General features: G+C 46.2%; 1 protein-coding gene and 1 long non-coding RNA gene across 2 annotated transcripts in view; one reads left to right on the top strand and one right to left on the bottom strand.

The window, feature by feature from the left end:
- Window positions 1–18,728, bottom strand: part of LOC130294666 (uncharacterized) — a 43,515-nt gene that overhangs the window by 23,485 nt on the left and 1,302 nt on the right. The window contains exon 2 of the long non-coding RNA XR_008848572.1: window positions 14,675–14,789. This is a non-coding gene — a long non-coding RNA (uncharacterized LOC130294666). The remainder of the gene's footprint in view (window positions 1–14,674; window positions 14,790–18,728) is intronic.
- Window positions 14,711–18,007, top strand: LOC130294661 (protein spinster homolog 1-like). The gene is made up of 2 exons (XM_056544848.1): window positions 14,711–14,879; window positions 16,417–18,007. The coding sequence occupies exon 2, from the start codon at window positions 16,442–16,444 to the stop codon at window positions 17,954–17,956; it is 1,515 nt and encodes a 504-aa protein (XP_056400823.1). The 5' UTR covers window positions 14,711–14,879; window positions 16,417–16,441; the 3' UTR covers window positions 17,957–18,007.

The following is an 18,728-nucleotide window of genomic DNA, read 5'->3' as shown; positions in this document are numbered from 1 at the left end:
TCTCTATATCTTATCAGACAGAAAATATTGTATAATGTCCGTAGGCCTCTATTGCAACATACCCATATATGCACATGAGTTACTCCACTGCCCCAGAGTCCGGAACATTTTGTTCTGAACACTGGGTGCGGTCTTGCAAGGCTCGTGATGTCATACACACACCCCTAGTGATGTCACACCATGCCCCCTCAATGCAAGTCTATGGGAGGGGGCGTGGCAGCTGCAACGCCCCCTCCCATAGACTTGCATTGAGGGGGCATGGCCATGATGTCACAACCCCCGTAGCCCGCACCCAGCTTTTGGGAACAACATTTTCCGGATGCTGGGGCAGTAGAGTACCACTTTCATTGCACACGTATTCACACAGCACTTGTCATCTAAGGTGTGGTTTATATCCATACAATCACATAGATTCCAACTGTACCTGCATGTGTGCATTAGCATCTATCACAAAGACTAGTAAGATAGCGCTGCTCCCATGGGCAATGTTCTGGCAATCCATATTGTAATCTCAGATCTGATTAAAGTATTATTAAAACAGCATTTGTCTTATTGCAGTTCAAAGTCTTAATTGCACACATCAGTTATTGCACAGTACGTAGTCTATATTGCACATGTGGTATTATTGCACACAGGGTAAATATTGCACCATTCCCCAGAGAAGTGCTGGTTGTATTCATCCTATTCCACCAGTGCCATGTGCATTACAAGGTGCGGTAGTACTAATGAAAAACCTGTGGTCCTGAACATGCTTCATTCGTATATCCGAGATGCCACCAGGTGGCTACTTATCTCCTCCTATATTCAGATTCAACGCGTTTCTCGCTGTCAGGTTCATCAGGAATCTTGGTTACAACAGCATTTGTTCACCGTAGAAAGCTCCTGCTGTAGCGTGTATTAGACATGACACTGTTGGCGGCCATGTCTCCTAGTGCTGTATGCGCTACTCTTATATATCGTAAACCCAACCCACTTAAAGGGTACCTTTCATCAAAAAAGCTTTTGATATATTATAGATTAATGAGTAAGGCCGGGTGCCACCGGCCAAAACGCGTCACCACCATGCCTGTCCTGTGAGCTGTATGCAAGTTATAATAAACCTCCTCTTTTTCTGTCTATATATTGGTGAGGTCCACACCTGCCCGTGCCGACTCCCCCTTCTCTTGCATTATAGATTAATGTATGCAGAATAACTTTGCAATAGCATGTTATTAAAAAAAAGATGCTTCTTTCTATTTAAATTTCCATTTTGGAAAAAATGACCACTAGAAGTCTCCCTACCAGTCCTGGCCGCAAGCCCTTTTTTATAGATTTCAGACTCATGCTGGAGTCCTAAATTTCAGACTGCAGCCGGGACACAGAAAAGCTCAGCACTGCTCCCTGGCAATGAAAATCTTAAAAAAAAAAAGGCTTGTGGCCAGGACTGGTAGGGAGACCCCTAGTGGTCATTTTTTCAAAGTGGAAAATTAAATAGAAAGAAGCATATTTTTTAATAACATGCTATTGGAAAGTTATTCTGCATACATTAATCTATAATATTTCAAAAGTTTTTTTTTGATGAAAGGTACCCTTCAGTCTCTTACCTGCAATCAGTACTGTCATATGACATAGGTCCGGTATCTCACCTGGCCAGCACGTCAGCTGATCTAATAGGGGCGGGTATGACAAGCAGGATCACGGGGGCGAGTGACGTGTTACTCCACATCTCGCTTTCGTTACTGTTGTCTAGCAACCTATGCGACTGTTGTGGCGTTTTTTGGGCGTCCTTGCAAACACCATAAAAAAACAAACAAGAAAACAAATTAAAACCTAGCCCAGAGCGTACAACCATGCAAGGTAGTTCGATCCTGTACACAACCTGGTATACGTATAGCCTCCTTGCATAAAGAATAAACATAATGAACACCAGTTGACCAGTTCTAGTGAAAAGAGGGTGCTTAAAATATAACTTTTAATGGTATCTCTCTCTTAATCTGTGCTAATGAGTGCTCAGAGTATATATTGTACCGTACAAGAAACAATAAAGCTGCTAAAATAGCAACCATATATAATATCAGTAAAAAGCGAATAAAGTCCAGTGCAGTCTTTATGCAATATGTGTCAGGATCCGGATGGGTATACAGTGAGGATACTGATGGTGGATCCTCTGTGTCAGTGGGGTGATGACGTGGGCCATATCAGGGGAACGGAGTCTAAGGGGTTACTGGTTTTCACCAGAGCCCGCCGCAAAGCGGGATGGACTTGCAGCGGCAGGTAACCCCGAGGTCGTTCCACCCGATAGCGACTCAACCCCAACTGACGGCTGAGACAGACGCGGTACAAGGGATTAGACAAGAGCAAGGTCGGTCGTAGCAGAAGGTCAGGGCAGGCAGTAAGGATCGTAGTCAGGGGCAACGGCAGAGGGTCTGGAACACTGGCTTGGAACATACACAAGAAACGCTTTCACTGGCACTGAGGCAACAAGATCCGGCAATTCTAGGAAGGGGAAGTGGGTTTATATAATGAGGGCACAGGTGTGAGTACTGATTGGGCCAGGCGCCAATCAATGGCGCACTGGCCCTTTAAATCTCAGAGAGCCGGCGCGCGCGCGCCCTAGGGAACGGGGCCGCGCACGCCGGGACTGAGCCGACGGAGGATGGGACAGGTGAGGGGATTGGGATGCGAGCCGCGAGCGGGCGCGTCCCGCTACGTGGGTCGCATCCCCGCCGGTGAGACTAATGCAGCGCTCGGTCAGCGGGTCTGACTGGGGCGCTGCATGGACGTGAACGCCGTGAGCGCTCCGGGGAGGAGCAGGGACCCGGAGCGCTCGGCGTAACAGTACCCCCCCCCCCTTGGGTCTCCCCCTCCTTTTGGAGCCCAGGAACCTGTGAATGAGCTCCTTGTCGAGGATAATATTCTTGGGTTCCCAAGACCTCTCTTCGGGGCCACAATTCTCCCAATCTACGAGGAGATTTTTTTTTTACCTCTGACCACTTTAGAAGCGAGGATTTCCTTTACAGCGAAGACATCAGAGGAGCCAGAGACAGGAACTGGAGCGACAACCTTGGGGGAGAAACGGTTAAGAACGAGAGGTTTGAGAAGTGAAACATGAAAGGAGTTAGGAATAGGGAGAGAAGGGGGAAGAAGAAGTTTGTAGGAGACAGGATTGATTTGACTCTTGATTTTAAATGGTCCAAGGTAACGTGGTCCCAGCTTGTAGCTGGGAACGCGGAAGAGAATATACTTGGCAGAGAGCCACACTTTGTCCCCAGGAGCGAAACTGGATGGTGTATTCACCTACGGACGAACTTCCTTGGACTAGGTTCAGCAAAGCAGTCTCGGCAGAGGAGGCGCGGGCTGGCTCCTCGAAGACACTACGAACTTCAGCGAAGAAGGACTGGACAGAGGCAGTGACAGGATCATTACGGTCCCAGAGCGGTGTGGCCTATGACAAGGCCTTTCCAGACAGGAGACTGACCACGAAAGCCACCTTAGACCGTTCAGTGGGGAATTGGTCCGACATCATGCCCAAGTGTAGGGAACATTGAGACAGGAAACCACGGCATAGTTTAGAGTCCCCATCAAATTTGTCCGGCAGGGACAGGCGGAGGCTGGGAGCGGCCACTCGCTGCGGAGGAGGTGCAGGAGCTGGCGGAGGAGATGGTTGCTGAAGCTGTGGCAGAAGTTGTTGCAGCATGACGGTCAGTTGGGTCAGCTGTTGTCCTTGTTGCGCTATCTGTTGAGATTGCTGGGCGACCACCGTGGTAAGGTCAGCGACAACTGGCAGCGGGACGTCAGCGGGATCCATGGCCGGATCTACTGTCAGGATCCGGATGGGTATGTAGTGAGGACACTGGTGGTGGATCCTCTGTGTCAGTGGGGTGATGACGTGGGCCGTATCAGGGGAACGGAGTCTAAGGGGTTACTGGTTTTCACCAGAGCCCGCCGCAAAGCGGGATGGACTTGCAGCGGCAGGTAACCCCCAGGTCGTTCCACCCGATAGCGACTCAACCCCAACTGACGGCTGAGACAGGCGCGGTACAAGGGATTAGGCAAGAGCAAGGTCGGACGTAGCAGAAGGACAGGGCAGGCAGCAAGGATCGTAGTCAGGGGCAATGGCAGAGGGTCTGGAACACTGGCTTGGAACATACACAGGAAACGCTTTCACTGGCACTGAGGCAACAAGATCCAGCAATGCTAGGAAGGGGAAGTGGGTTTATATAATGAGGGCACACAGGGCGGACACAGACAACAGAGGGCCCCTGTGCAAAGAATATGCCTGGGCCCCCCCCCCCCCCCACCCAGGTAATATGTTTGCTAGGTAAGCAGGTAGTACGTTTGCAAGTAGTAAATTAGGTAAGTAGAACATTCTCTAAGTAGGTAGGCAAGTAGTAAGTTTGCAAGTTATTTAGGCAGGTAGTAAGTTCAGTTGGTAGGAAGGCAAGTAAAAGGTTTGCCGCTAGGTAGGTAGGTTACCGTATATACTCGAGTATGAGCCGACCCGAATATAAGCTGAGGCCCCTAATTTGACCCCAAAATCCCAGGAAAAGTTATTGACTCGAGTATAAGCTTAGGGTGGGAAATACATCATCCCCCCTGTCATCATCCAGACCCCCGTCATTAACACCCTCATCATCATCACCCTGTCATCATCCCCCCTTCATCATCCCCCCATCATCATCACCGCCTGTCATCATCCCCCCTTCATCATCCCACACCCCCCCTTCATCATCCCCTTGTCATCATCCCCACCCCCCTTCATCATCCCCTTGTCATCATCCCACACACCCCTTCATCATCCCTTTGTCATCATCCCCACCCACCTTCATCATCCCCTTGTCATCATCCTCTTGTCATCATCCTCTTCTCATCATCCCACCCCCCCCCTTCATCATCCCCCTGTCATCATCCCACACCCCCCCTTCATCATCCCCTTGTCATAATCCCCCACCCCCCCTTCATCATCCCCTTGTCATCATCACCACATGTCATCATCATCACCGCTTGTCAATGTCTGATACAGTGGTCTTCAACCTGCGGACCTCCAGATGTTTCAAAACTACAACTCCCAGCAAGCCCGGGCAGCCATCGGCTGTCCGGGCTTGCTGGGAGTTGTAGTTTTGAAACCTCTGGAGGTCCGCAGGTTGAAGACCACTGCGGCCTTCGACATCATCCAGCCCCCTCTCACCCCCTTTAGTTCTGTACTCACCACCGCTCGGCGCTGGTCCGGTGCTGCAGGACTGTACGGTGGGGAGGTCGTCCGGTGGGATAGTGGTTCCGGGCTGCCATCTTCACCGGGGGGCCTCTTCTCCGCGCTTCGGGCCCGGAATAGAGGCATTGCCTTGACGATGACGCAGAGGGACGTTGGTAATGAACGTACCTCTGCGTCGTCGTCAAGGCAACGTGACTATTCCGGGCCCGAAGCGTGGAGAAGAGGCCCCCCGATGAAGATGGCAGCCCGGAACCACTATACCACCGGACGACCTCCCCACCGGACAGTCCTGCAGCACCGGACCAGCGCCAGCGGAGATGAGTACAGAACTAAAGGGGGTGAGAGGGGCTGGATGATGTCGAAGGCCGCAGTGGTCTTCAACCTGCGGACCTCCAGAGGTTTCAAAACTACAACTCCCAGCAAGCCCGGACAGCCGATGGCTGCCCGGGCTTGCTGGGAGTTGTAGTTTTGAAACCTCTGGAGGTCCGCAGGTTGAAAACCACTGAGGGCGGAGAGTTCACTCGAGTATAAGCCGAGGGGGGTGTTTTCAGCACGAAAAATCGTGCTGAAAAACTCGGCTTATACTCGAGTATATACGGTATACGTTTGTTAGGTAGGCAGGAAAAGCATTTGCTAGGTAGGTAATATGTTTGGTTGGTAGGTGGGTGGCCACGTTACATTTGGTAGGTAGGCCCTTAGTCCAGTGTTTTCCAAACAGGCTTTGGCTGTTTGGGCATGCTGGGAGTTGTAGTTTTGCAACAGCTGGAGGCACTCAGGTTGGGAAACACTGGACTAAGGGCCCAACTACCCACCAAAATGCCACCTTCTGCTTCAAAACTCTAACTTCCAGCTTAAGACTGTCCAAGCATGCTGGGAGTTGTAGTTTTGCAACAGATGGAGAGACAATGTTTAGAAAACACTGCCGTAGTTAGTGTTTCCCAACCTGGGGGCCTCCAGCTGTTGCAAAACTACAACTCCCAGCATGCCCGGACAGTCTTAAGCTGGGAGTTAGAGTTTTTCAACAGCTGGAGGCACCCAGGTTGGAAAACAATGGACTAAGGACCTACCTACAAACCTGAGTGTCTCCAGCTGTTGCAGAACTATAACTCCCAGCATGCCTTTACAGCTAAAGACTGTCAGGGGAATGCTGGGAGTTGTAGTTTTGCAACAGCTGGAAGTACCCAGGTTGGAAAATACTGACTAAGGCAGTGTTTTCAAAACAGTGTCTCTCCAGGTGGTCCAAAACTACAACTCCCAGCATTCCCGGACAGTCTCTAGCTGTCAAGGCATGCTGGAAGTTATAGTTTTGCAACAGCTGGAGGCACACTTATTTGTAAACACTGGTGTAACACTGGAGGCACACTGATTTGTAAAACTGGTGCTGAAACAATGATGACACTGAGCGCACTGTGATTCACTGACCTGCAGGAAAAGCAGAAGGCGACGAACAGAGAATGGGACACCAATATTGGAGCAACGGGGGAGCATAGACAGTTGAGTTAGTTTCTTTTGGAATAATTTTCATCCCTGGCACAGTGGATAAAACTAAAATAAAATACTAAAAAAGCCAGCAAGCCAGTAGAAGTAAAACGTCCGTCTTTATTCAGGGTTCTTCCTTAAAAGCCTTCACGGTGGCAGACAAACCGTGAACATATCAAAAATATGAAATATTGCACAAACAGAGGGGGGTCCCAAGCATGGCTGACGCGTTTCTGATCTATCGATGCTTACTCATATCTTGTAGATCCTCAAATGAGGCACCCTTATATACTCCAGGGCATATTCCTCATTCCCACAGGAAGGGGAGGGACAGGTCCACATCACATGTGCACGTGATTAAAACAAAAACATGGGACTAAACACAGATAAATTATTCGGAGACATATCAGTAATGTAATATTAAATCTGTTTTGCTATTTAGACCATGGGGTTGAATGCAATTCAAAAGATAAATCCACGTGATTTCCCTATTGTGGAGGGATCGAATATGGTCACCTCCCCTTTTATTTAGCTTCACCTTCTCAATGCCTGAGAACCTGAGGGAAGTGGTGTCTGAATTATGACATATTAGAAAATGTTTAGATATGTTAGAAATTTTCGAGCTTAAAGGGCCAGCAGCATGTCTAATGTGCTCTTGCATGCGTTTTTTAAGGGACCTTTTGGTGGAACCCACATATGTTAAGTGACATTGTGTGCGCATGATTTTATATAAAACAAAAGTGCTATCACAGTTTATAAAGTTGTGAATGACATGGCATTTGCCATCCACCGTACCTTCTATTTTCTGGCATTTTTCGGCAAAGGGACATACCACACACCGCGATTTACCGCACTTGTGGAAGCCCTTGGTGCTAATCCACTGGGTGGTAACACTAGCCGTGTCCACCATACTGGGAACAAGCAGATTGGATAGAGTAGGTGCCCGCCTCCCTGCAAATCTCACACCTAACTTTATAATCTCCCCTACCGTCGGATCTGTTCATAGCAAAGGTAAGTGTTTAATAACAATGCGTCTGATGTCATTAAATTCTGGACTGTACGTGGTGACAAATGTAGGACAATCTTGTGATTCAGTTGGTTGCTTACTTGTAAAAAGGGATTTTCGATCCATAGGATCCACTCTCGACCGAGCTTTTTTCAAGAGCCATCCAGGGTCCCCTCGAGCCGCCAGGCGTGTGCATGCTGCATCAGCTTCCCTGCGGTACACCTCGGCGGAAGAACTGTTCCGCTTAATTCGTATAAGTTCACCTACTGGTATGGCTCTTACTGTTTGTTTGTTTGGAATGGCATGAATTCGCCCTTCGGATGGTATTGCCTGATATCTTTTTTCTGTAAGGATCAACCTCAATTTTATTTGTATCAGGGTTGCCACGTAATATGACATCCAAAAAGGGGGTTTCCCTTTTACACCATGTGTGGGTAAACGTAAGATTGAACCGATTATTATTGATATATGTCATGAATGCATCAACGGTCAGATGGTCAGACGACCAAATGATGAACACATAGGCGTGCGCACGGGGTGTGCCGGGTGTGCCCAGGCACACCCTAATCAAGCCCAGGGAGGCATCCGAGGCCATCATGAGCAGCCCGCAGAGGACCCCCCCGTCACATTCGGGACATCCCTGTGTCCCGAAAGATCTTTTCGGGACACAAGGATGTCCCGGTTACCTTTCTACAGTGGCCCCCGTGTTAACTTTCAAAACACAGGGGCCGCCGGGAAGTAGCGCACGCAGGGACGTCATTGACGTCCCGTGCGTGCGCCCATAGCAACAGAGGAGCGGAGAAGGAAGGAAGGAAGAGGATGCGCGCGCCGGCCGGAATGGTAAGTGACCAACACGAGCTGGTGTGGGGGAAACTATGTGGAGGAAACTATACTGCACCTAATGTGGGGGAAACTATACTGCACCTAATGTGGGGGAAACTATACTGCACCTAATGTGGGGAAAACTATACTGCACCTAATGTGGGGAAAACTATACTGCACCTAATGTGGGGGAAAGTATACTGCACCTAATGTGGGGGAAAGTATACTGCACCTAATGTGGGGGAAAGTATACTGCACCTAATGTGGGGGAAAGTATACTGCACCTAATGTGGGGGAAAGTATACTGCACCTAATGTGGGGGAAAGTATACTGCACCTAATGTGGGGGAAAGTATACTGCACCTAATGTGGGGGAAAGTATACTGCACCTAATGTGGGGGAAAGTATACTGAAACTAATGTGGGGGAAAGTATACTGCACCTAATGTGGGGGAAAGTATACTGCACCTAATGTGGGGGAAAGTATACTGCACCTAATGTGGGGGAAAGTATACTGCACCTAATGTGGGGGAAAGTATACTGCACCTAATGTGGGGGAACTATACTGCACCTAATGTGGGGAAACTGTACTGCACCTAATGTGGAAAGATATACTGCACCTAATGTGGGGAACTATACTGCACCTAATGTGGGGGAACTATACTGCACCTAATGTGGGGGAACTATACTGCACCTAATGTGGGGGAACTATACTGCACCTAATGTGGGGGAACTATACTGCACCTAATGTGGGGGAACTATACTGCACCTAATGTGGGGGAACTGTACTGCACCTAATGTGGGGGAACTGTACTGCACCTAATGTGGGGGAACTGTACTGCACCTAATGTGGGGGAACTGTACTGCACCTAATGTGGGGAAACTGTACTGCACCTAATGTAGGGGAACTGTACTGCACATAATGTGGGGAACTGTACTACACCTAATGTGGGGGAACTGTACTGCACTTAATGTAGGGGAACTGTACTGGTGCAGTACAGTTCCCCCGCATTAGGTGCAGTACAGTTCCCCCACATTAGGTGCAGTACAGTTCCCCCGCATTAGGTGCAGTACAGTTCCCCCACATTAGGTGCAGTACAGTTCCCCCACATTAGGTGCAGTACAGTTCCCCCACATTAGGTGGCACCTAATGTGGGGGAACTGTACTGCCAACCTAATGTGGGGGAACTGTACTGCCAACCTAATGTGGGGGAACTGTACTGCCAACCTAATGTGGGGGAACTGTACTGCCAACCTTATGTGGGGGGACGTATACTGCACCTAATGTGGGGGAACTATACTAACTGTGTGTATGTGTGCGTATATATACATATATGCACGCGCGCGGCGTGAGTTTGTGCTTTAGGGTGCACACCCTAATGCAATAGGCTGCGCACGCCTATGGATGAACACATCGGATACATACCTCCCATACCATGCGAGGCATGTGGAAAATGGATTGGTGTCAGAAAAACTGCTCCTCCCACCTAAAAACAAAAAGCTTAGCCCGAGCTGGTGATGACTTTGCTCCCATTGAAGCACCCGTGCGCTGCAAATAAAAATTGTTACCAAACATAAAATAATTGTGTTTTAACACAAAATCTACCACCTCAATAATGTAATGTCTCAAATCCACAGAATATTTAGAAAATCTCATCAGTATATCCGAGATAGCTGATAATGCCAGGTTTTGCGGAATACTGGAATAGAGCGATTCAATGTCGCAAGTAAGCCACGACAGAGAATCGCTCCATGTGAATTCATCCATGATTTTTAGCAAGTGCTTAGTGTCCTTGATATAGCTTGGGCATTGCATAACCAGAGGTTGCAGTACTGAGTCCAACCACTCGCATAGGTGCTCGTTAAGGGATCCGATCCCCGCCACGATCGGACGCATCGGCGGCGGGAAACGGTCCTTATGCAGCTTGGGTAGGGAGTGGAAGATAGGAATAATTGGAGCAGGCACGAAAATATAATCCACTTCTTTTTTGGGTCAAAATAGATCTGGCTTTCCCCTCTTCAAACAGAGTCAACAGTTCTTTTTTAAAAGGTTCAGTGGGATCCCCACAAAGTTTAAGGTATGTTTTATCATCACATAGTAGATTTTCATTTAGATTGATATACAGTCCCGTGTCCATACATACTACCGAGCCGCCTTTATCGGCGGATCGGATCGTCAAATTTTTGTTTTTCTTTAATTTCTTTATGGCAGCAGCCTCCTTTTTTTCAAATTAGGACGAGTTGTATTGGACATTACTTTTGATTGTAGATTAACCAAATCTTTCATGATAAGGTCCTGGAACCAATCAAAAATTGCTGGTCTGGTCTGTATGAGGTAAAAATTTAGGTTTTTAGTGGAGAAGGTATGTGCTGTATTCACTTCATCACAAATTGATATCCCACTATTTTCAAGGAGACAGAGATCTCTAAAAGCAATTTGTTCTGCTAACGTATGCATTAGTGGTAAATCAGGGTTTATAGAAAGTTGAGGTGGGTCCGATGGTTCATCACCATTTTCACAAAAAAAATGTTTCTTAACTGTTAAAGTTCTCACAAATTTATTTATATCCAAAATTGTCCGATAAACATCAAAATGATGTGTAGGAGAGAAACCCAGTCCTTTCCACAGGACAGAGGTTTCTTCATCTGTAATGTGAAGAAGAGGCAAAAAGGTTGGGGCGCTCTCTCGTGGATGATGGCGGCGTGATGAGTTGGTCGAGAACCACTACACCCTGGGTGGTGTGATGTCCCGCCGAGGTTATCAACGGGGACAGCACCTCACCAGGCGGGTGTAAAGTGGAGACTGATGGTAGCAGTTGTGCTGCTCGAGATCCCCTGTCCGTGACCGCGAAGGTGTACGGATATATTATGACCAGGAAGAGGAGAGTAAAAAAAGGGGGTACTGGACGAGCGCTACTGCTGAAATAAAATGGATGCGGAACGCCAATAAAGCACAGGACAGTTTATTATGGTTTAGAACAAACAGACAACGCGTTTCGGCACCAGCATGTGCCTTCCTCAGGTCCATAAAATGAATAATTACAGTGCCACCACAGCACACCAGAGGCTCCAGGACACCGTAATTATTCATTTTATGGACCTGAGAAAGGCACATGCTGGTGCCGAAACGCGTTGTCCGTTTGTTTGTCGTTCCGCATCCATTTTATTTCAGCAGTAGCGCTCGTCCAGTACCCCCTTTTTTTACTCTCCTCTTCCTGTTCATCTGTAATGATTTGTGCAGAAATGTTAATGACTTGAAAATCCTCTTTTATCACTTTTTCCGTTTGTCCTTGTTACGCTCCGAAGCTCTTCTTCCTATGTTTTCTGCCACCGCGCCTTCCTCGTTTTTTGACTGTCTTCTCGCATTGCGATTCTTGTGAGTGTTCACATATTGCGGTTCTGAGTCCCCGCTAGTGTCCGTGGTATCTGAACAATCTGAATTTTCAGTAAACTCCTGGTCAGAAGAACTAAATTCACATGGAGCGATTCTCTGTCGTGGCTTACTTGCGACATTGAATCGCTCTATTCCAGTATTCCGAAAAACCTGGCATTATCAGCTATCTCGGATATACTGATGAGATTTTCTAAATATTCTGTGGATTTGAGACATTACATTATTGAGGTGGTAGATTTTGTGTTAAAACACAATTATTTTATGATTGGTAACAATTTTTATTTGCAGCGCACGGGTGCTTCAATGGGAGCAAAGTCATCACCAGCTCGGGCTAACCTTTTTGTTTTTTGGTGGGAGGAGCAGTTTATTTTTTCTGACACCAATCCATTTTCCACATGCCTCGCATGGTATGGGAGGTATGTAGACGATGTGGTCATCATTTGGTCGTCCGACCATCTGACCGTTGATGCATTCATGACATATATCAATAATAATCGGTTCAATCTTAAAGGGGTATTCCAGGCAAAAACTTTTTTATATATATCAACTGGCTCCAGAAAGTTAAACAGATTTGTAAATTATATATTACCTACAAGCCCAACGCGGCTAATAATTTAATCAAAGATATAGTCAAAAAATTCCTCTTTATTATATATACAAAAACAGGTAGGAAAAAAAAAGGGAGGGCAGTCAGTACGGGCAGATGTACTTCAAGTTATGACGCGCATCCGTCGGTGACGCCACCCGGAAGTCGGCCGGCGTCCGGTTCCGCTACATGCGCCATTTGAGGGCGACCATATAAATAGCCGGTAGTTCCTACCTCATGTAGCGCCTCTTGAGAAAGGAATCATCCGAAACACGTGTCGAGGTTGCAGGATCATCACTGGGAAGCCGTCAGCATGTCACAATTAGGTATTGTGTTGATTTAAGTTATTGTGTTATTATGTGCTGACCTAACTAATACTGCTAGACTGTATATGGCATTACCGATTACTGTATATATCCCAGTGATATCCTGCTTAGCTTTGTGTTGGGGGTTTTTTAAGGGTGAGATTTGTAAATTACTTCTATTAAAAAATCTTAACCCTTTCAGTACTTATGAGCTTCTGAAGTTAAGGTTGTTATTTTCTGTCTTATTGCTCTCTGATGACACCTGTCTCGGGAAACGCCCAGTTTAGAAGAGGTTTGCTATGGGGATTTGCTTCTAAACTGGGCGTTGCCCGAGACAGGTGTCATCAGAGAGGACTTAGACAGAAAAAAACAACCTTAACTTCAGAAAGTCATAAGTACTGAAAGGATTAAGATTTTTTAATAGAAGTAACTAACAAATCTGTTTAACTTTAAGGTCAAAAGGTTAAAATATATAAACTAAGAAGACACTGTGAAGTACGGGAATATACTCGGCAGGCCTGGAGAAATATTTTTCTAAAAGATGTTTTTATGTACTTGATGTATTTCTAGGTGTATATTAATATATATATATATATATATATATATATATATGTCAAAGAAGAAAGCAGCACTCCTACAGCGTGAGTAGGTGCCTCCAGCTAGGATCCGGGTCCAGGATCTTGCATACGTAGTTCCAAGGAAAATGTTGTGGCACTCAAGGTATGGTGAAAAAATGAAAACTATTTATTCATCCCAAATGTGCAAAGAGCAACGTTTCAATGGTCTCAAACCATCATTATCATCGAAACACAAAAAAAAGGAACACAATAGCGCCCCTGGTGAAGTACGTTAGGCACAGGTAGAGAGATGCTGGTATAAACACTCACCCTGTGGTGTTGCGCTCAGAGCACAACATCTGATATCACATATATCATAAAATGGGATCCTGCAGCTTGATTCCCCCGATCCCAGGCAGCGTCTGGTCCGGTATTAGTGTAGGCAGCAGAAGAAACAAAAACGGAACTTATTCCAAGAGCCCTCGAGATAGTCAGTCTAACAAAGTAGACCAATTTCCATAGAAGATAACATTTATTCCAATGATGAAAAAATATTGTTAAAATATTAAGAGAGGAGATACGCTTGTTTTAACAAACACTCTTAATATTTTAACAATATTTTTTCATCAGATTTTCAAAGAATTGTATTTTACCTGTTCAAATAACATCAGTGCAAGTAAGAATTATCTGTTTCTTTAAAGAATATGTTGTTTTATATGTATTTTAAACTCTGTGATAGTTACGTCATTTACCTAACAGTGCTTGGTGAATATGCTAATTTTAAATTGACACAACTGCTGTGTGCTAAACCCCTCCACAGCTATTTATTGCCTGTGTTTCACTGTTTTAGTATAAGCATTCTGCCCTGATGAAGGGCCCGTTTCGGGTCTGAAACGCGTTGATCTATGCTTGGAATAAATGTTATCTTCTATGGAAATTGGTCTACTTTGTTAGACTGACTATCTCGAGGGATCTGGCGCTTGGAATAAGTTCCGTTTTCGTTTCTTCTGCTGCCTACAACATTTTCCGTGGAACTATATATATATATATATATATATATATATATATATACACACAAATCAAAAAAATGTTGCAGTCTCTTGTAATACCTTTTTTATTGGACTAACAGAATTTTGTAGAGACAAGCTTTCAGGATTCCTCCCTTTATCAAGTCCAATAGTCAAGGACTAATGATCAAAGGACTTTATAAATTATCAGGGAGGAATCCCGAAAGTTTGTCTCTACAAAATTCTGTTAGTCCAATAAAAAAGGTATTACAATCTGCATCATTGGACTAATATGGCTACTCACATTTACTATACAGATATACACATACCTGAAGATGGTTTAGAACCCTGTGATGTCACACATGCTTGTGATGATGTCACCGTGAGCTGTACAAGGAGGTGCGCGCCGGCTGCAGTCTCTTCAGTGTGTTTTGCATTCACAACCTGTGGTGCAAAGTGTTTCTTAGAGAGTTTCTATTTGCGATAGAGAATTCAAGATTTTGACAGTTCCTTGTCTGAAGAGAGAACCACAAGGTAAGTCTCAGCCTCTTATATTCCTACATACACAGGGCATTTTGTTTGACAGTTTTTTTTTATTGCTGTTGCTTTTTTTTTAGCAAAAAAAAAAAACAAGAAATTAATTTTCAAAAGAAATAACAAAAGTTATATTTCTCATAGCATTGTGACAATACTTGGCTTAGGCATTAAACATAATAAAACGCACAGATAGTAACATGACCAGAGCTTTTTCTTGCAAAACTGCTAAAATGCAATTATGCCCAAAAAAGCCCCCAAGAAAAAGAGCCTTAATTCATGAAGTTCTAAAAGATATAAGTCTATGAGAAAGATTTGGTGGTGTAGTAAAAGAATAACAGAAAGATTAGGGCAGAAATATAATAGTATATAATAGAATTCTGTGTGTACTAACAATAGAAATACTCCGGGTACTCCGAAAGGGAAAATTTTCAAATCAACTAGTGGCAGAAAGTCATATAGGGGATGGATAGATCCCAATGAGGTGGGGTAGGTTCATTATTAGTAAATGTATATAGCAGGATAGCCCAATTGTATCTACAGTATGAAGTTCACATGGCCCAGTGACCATACAGCCAAGCCCTTATAATCCGCCATTACTAGGACAGATTCAGGGTTGTCAGATATTACTAGGACCGGACAGGTTTAGGGTTATCAGATATTACTAGGACCGGACAGGTTCAGGTTTATCAGATATTACTAGGACCGGACAGGTTCAGGGTTATCAGATATTACTAGGACCGGACAGGTTCAGGGTTATCAGATATTACTAGGACCGGACAGAATCAGGGTTGTCAGATATTACTAGGACCGGACAGGTTCAGGGTTATCAGATATTACTAGGACCGGACAGAATCAGGGTTGTCAGATATTACTAGGACTGGACAGGTTCAGGGTTATCAGATATTACTAGGACCGGACAGGTTCAGGGTTATCAGATATTACTAGGACCGGACAGGTTCAGGGTTATCAGATATTACTAGGACTGTACAGGTTCAGGGTTATCAGATATTACTAGGACCAGACAGGTTTAGGGTTATCAGATATTACTAGGACCGGACAGGTTCAGGGTTATCAGATATTACTAGGACCGGACAGGTTCAGGGTTACCAGATATTACTAGGACCGGACAGGTTCAGGGTTATCAGATATTACTAGGACCGGACAGGTTCAGGGTTATCAGATATTACTAGGACCGGACAGGTTCAGGGTTATCAGATATTACTAGGACCGGACAGGTTCAGGGTTATCAGATATTACTAGGACCGGACAGGTTCAGGGTTATCAGATATTACTAGGACCGGACAGGTTCAGGGTTATCAGATATTACTAGGACCGGACAGGTTCAGGGTTATCAGACATTGGGAACCACAGGGAAGACGTCTCCATATAAAACACTTATAGATAAGCGTCTTCTTCTGAGGCTGCGATGGTCTTAGTGTTATCTTGTGGTTCTGTTCTGTATGAAGGATCTATTGTATAATGACAGGAATGATGACATGTTGTCTAATGTGTTCACTTATCTCTCTCTCTCTAGTGTTTTCAGGCTCTGACCTGTGACCATGGCCTCTCCACAAGACCCATTGCTGAAGGAGGAGGAAGAAGCAATGGAGGACCATAGTGATATGGATGTAGAAAAGGGCGATATCCCTGAGAGGCAGAACCTGCCATCTCTAAGCGTGATGTCCACCGCACGTTCCATCATCACCGTAGTGATCCTCGCCTTTGTTAATTTGCTCATCTATGCAAATCGCTCCAGCGTGGCGGGGGTGCTGCCTTATATACAGAAAGCATATGACACCAATGCTAGTCTGTCCGGCTTATTGAATACACTGTTCATTGGAAGCTACGTGCTGGTCGCACCAATTGCCGGATATCTGGGCGACCACTGTAATAAGAAATATACTGTTTGCGCAGGAGTCATCGTTTGGCTGAGCATGACACTTACCCTGTCATTCATCCCTGACGGGTACTTCCTGCTCTTCCTGCTGACGAGTGGGCTGGTTGGAGCCGGAGAGGCAACTTTCTGCACCATCGCCCCCTCCATCATTGCAGACCTTTTTACGAGTGACCAGCGGACCCGCATGTTGAACGTGTTTTACTCCGTCATACCTGTAGGCTGCGGACTAGGATACATCATCGGGCCCAAAGTGACTGATGCAGCAAGGGGCGATTGGCACTGGGCATTTCGGGTCACCCCTGGCCTGGGCCTCATAGCTGTGGCTTTGATGATTTTGGTCACAAAGGAGCTTCCAAGAACGACTACAAACGGGAAGAAGAACAACAAATCCCAGAAGTTTGCCAAATGGGCAACAGATCTGAAAAAACTATTTAAAAATCGAAGCTTCATGTTAACCACCATGGGATCGACGGCTGTATCCTTCATAGTGGGAGCCATAGGTGTATGGGGTCCATCATACCTGACCCACGCACGAACACTCCTACAAGAGAAGGACCCTTGCCGTGCTGAACCGTGTGACTATCACGACATCCTAATATTTGGTGTGGTTACAGTCGTTTCCGGCATTCTGGGAGTTGTAGCAGGGACGGAGATAAGTAAAAGATATCGCAAATCCAACCCACGGGCGGACCCGCTTGTGTGTGGATGCGCGATGATGCTCTCCGCCCCTTTTCTTCTGTTAGCATTGACTTTTGGCAACATCAGCCTTGTTGCCACCAACATCTTCATCTTCATCGGAGAGACGCTTCTGTCAGTAAATTTCACCCTCATATCTGACATTATACTAAAAGTAGTAACTCCGTGGAGGAGATCTTCAGCCCTGGCCGTGCAGATGACCATCTATCACCTCCTAGGTGACGCCGGCAGCCCGTACCTCATCGGCCTGATATCTGACACCTACGAACGAGGATATGCCAAATCCCCTCTTCTGAAATACCGCAGCCTGGAGTATGCCCTCATGACCTGCACCATAATGGCAGTCATTGGAGGGGCCTTCTTCATGGCCACGGCCCTATATATAGAGAGGGACGAAAAAGAAGCAGAGATGGAATCAGAACCTCCGTCATCCTCCTCCTCCTCACTGCTTCCTGCCGATGAGGACCGCGCTTCAGACTGAGGAAAAGTCATTGCTTACCTTTATCTCGTTTACTTCATTAAAAAAAAATTAAGAAAAGAATAACTGCATTTGTTCTATGTTCCACTTTACCCCTTATTCTCTGCACAGGTGTGAGTACTGATTGGGCCAGGCACCAATCAATGGCGCACTGGCCCTTTAAATCTCAGAGAGCCGGCGCGCGCGTGCCCTAGGGAGCGGGGCCGCGCGCGCCGGGACTGAGCCGACGGAGGACGGGACAGGTGAGGGGATTGGGATGCGAGCTGCGAGCGGGCGCATCCCGCTACGCGGGTCGCATCCCCGCAGGTGAGGCTAATGCAGCGCTCCCGGTCAGCAGGTCTGACCGGGGCACTGCATGGAGGTGAACGCCGTGAGCGCTCTGGGGAGGAGCAGGGACCCAGAGCGCTCGGCGTAACAATATGTTTCTTTTGATTTAGCAATCAGCCAACATAGAGAACAGGTGACGCGTTTCGGACACAGTATGTAGCCTTAGTCATAGAATATATATAATATCACTATACTAGAGTGCTCTATAGATGCAAAAAGGCACCTCACGGTACAACAAAATTATCCCCAATGGACAACCACAACTCCCAACGCGTTTCTGTCGTCCATTACGACAACGTCCTCAGGGGAGTACAAAATACAACAAGATATATATGGATAATATCAAGGTATAAAATAGTAGTTGGGTAGTCTAATACATCATGGACCATAAGGTCTGATATTTGATAAATGACGCCCCAGTTAGTTCTGTACATGATGATGTGTAAAG

The sequence above is a fragment of the Hyla sarda genome, chromosome 10 (assembly GCF_029499605.1).
Source record: "Hyla sarda isolate aHylSar1 chromosome 10, aHylSar1.hap1, whole genome shotgun sequence".
NCBI classification, from domain to species: domain Eukaryota; kingdom Metazoa; phylum Chordata; class Amphibia; order Anura; family Hylidae; genus Hyla; species Hyla sarda.
This window is presented reverse-complemented; position numbering and strand designations above follow the sequence as displayed.

What these genes read in the sequence shown, in the direction of transcription:
- LOC130294661 (XM_056544848.1), top strand. Translation starts at nt 16,442, where the DNA reads ATGGCCTCTCCACAAGACCCATTGCTGAAGGAGGAGGAAGAAGCAATG.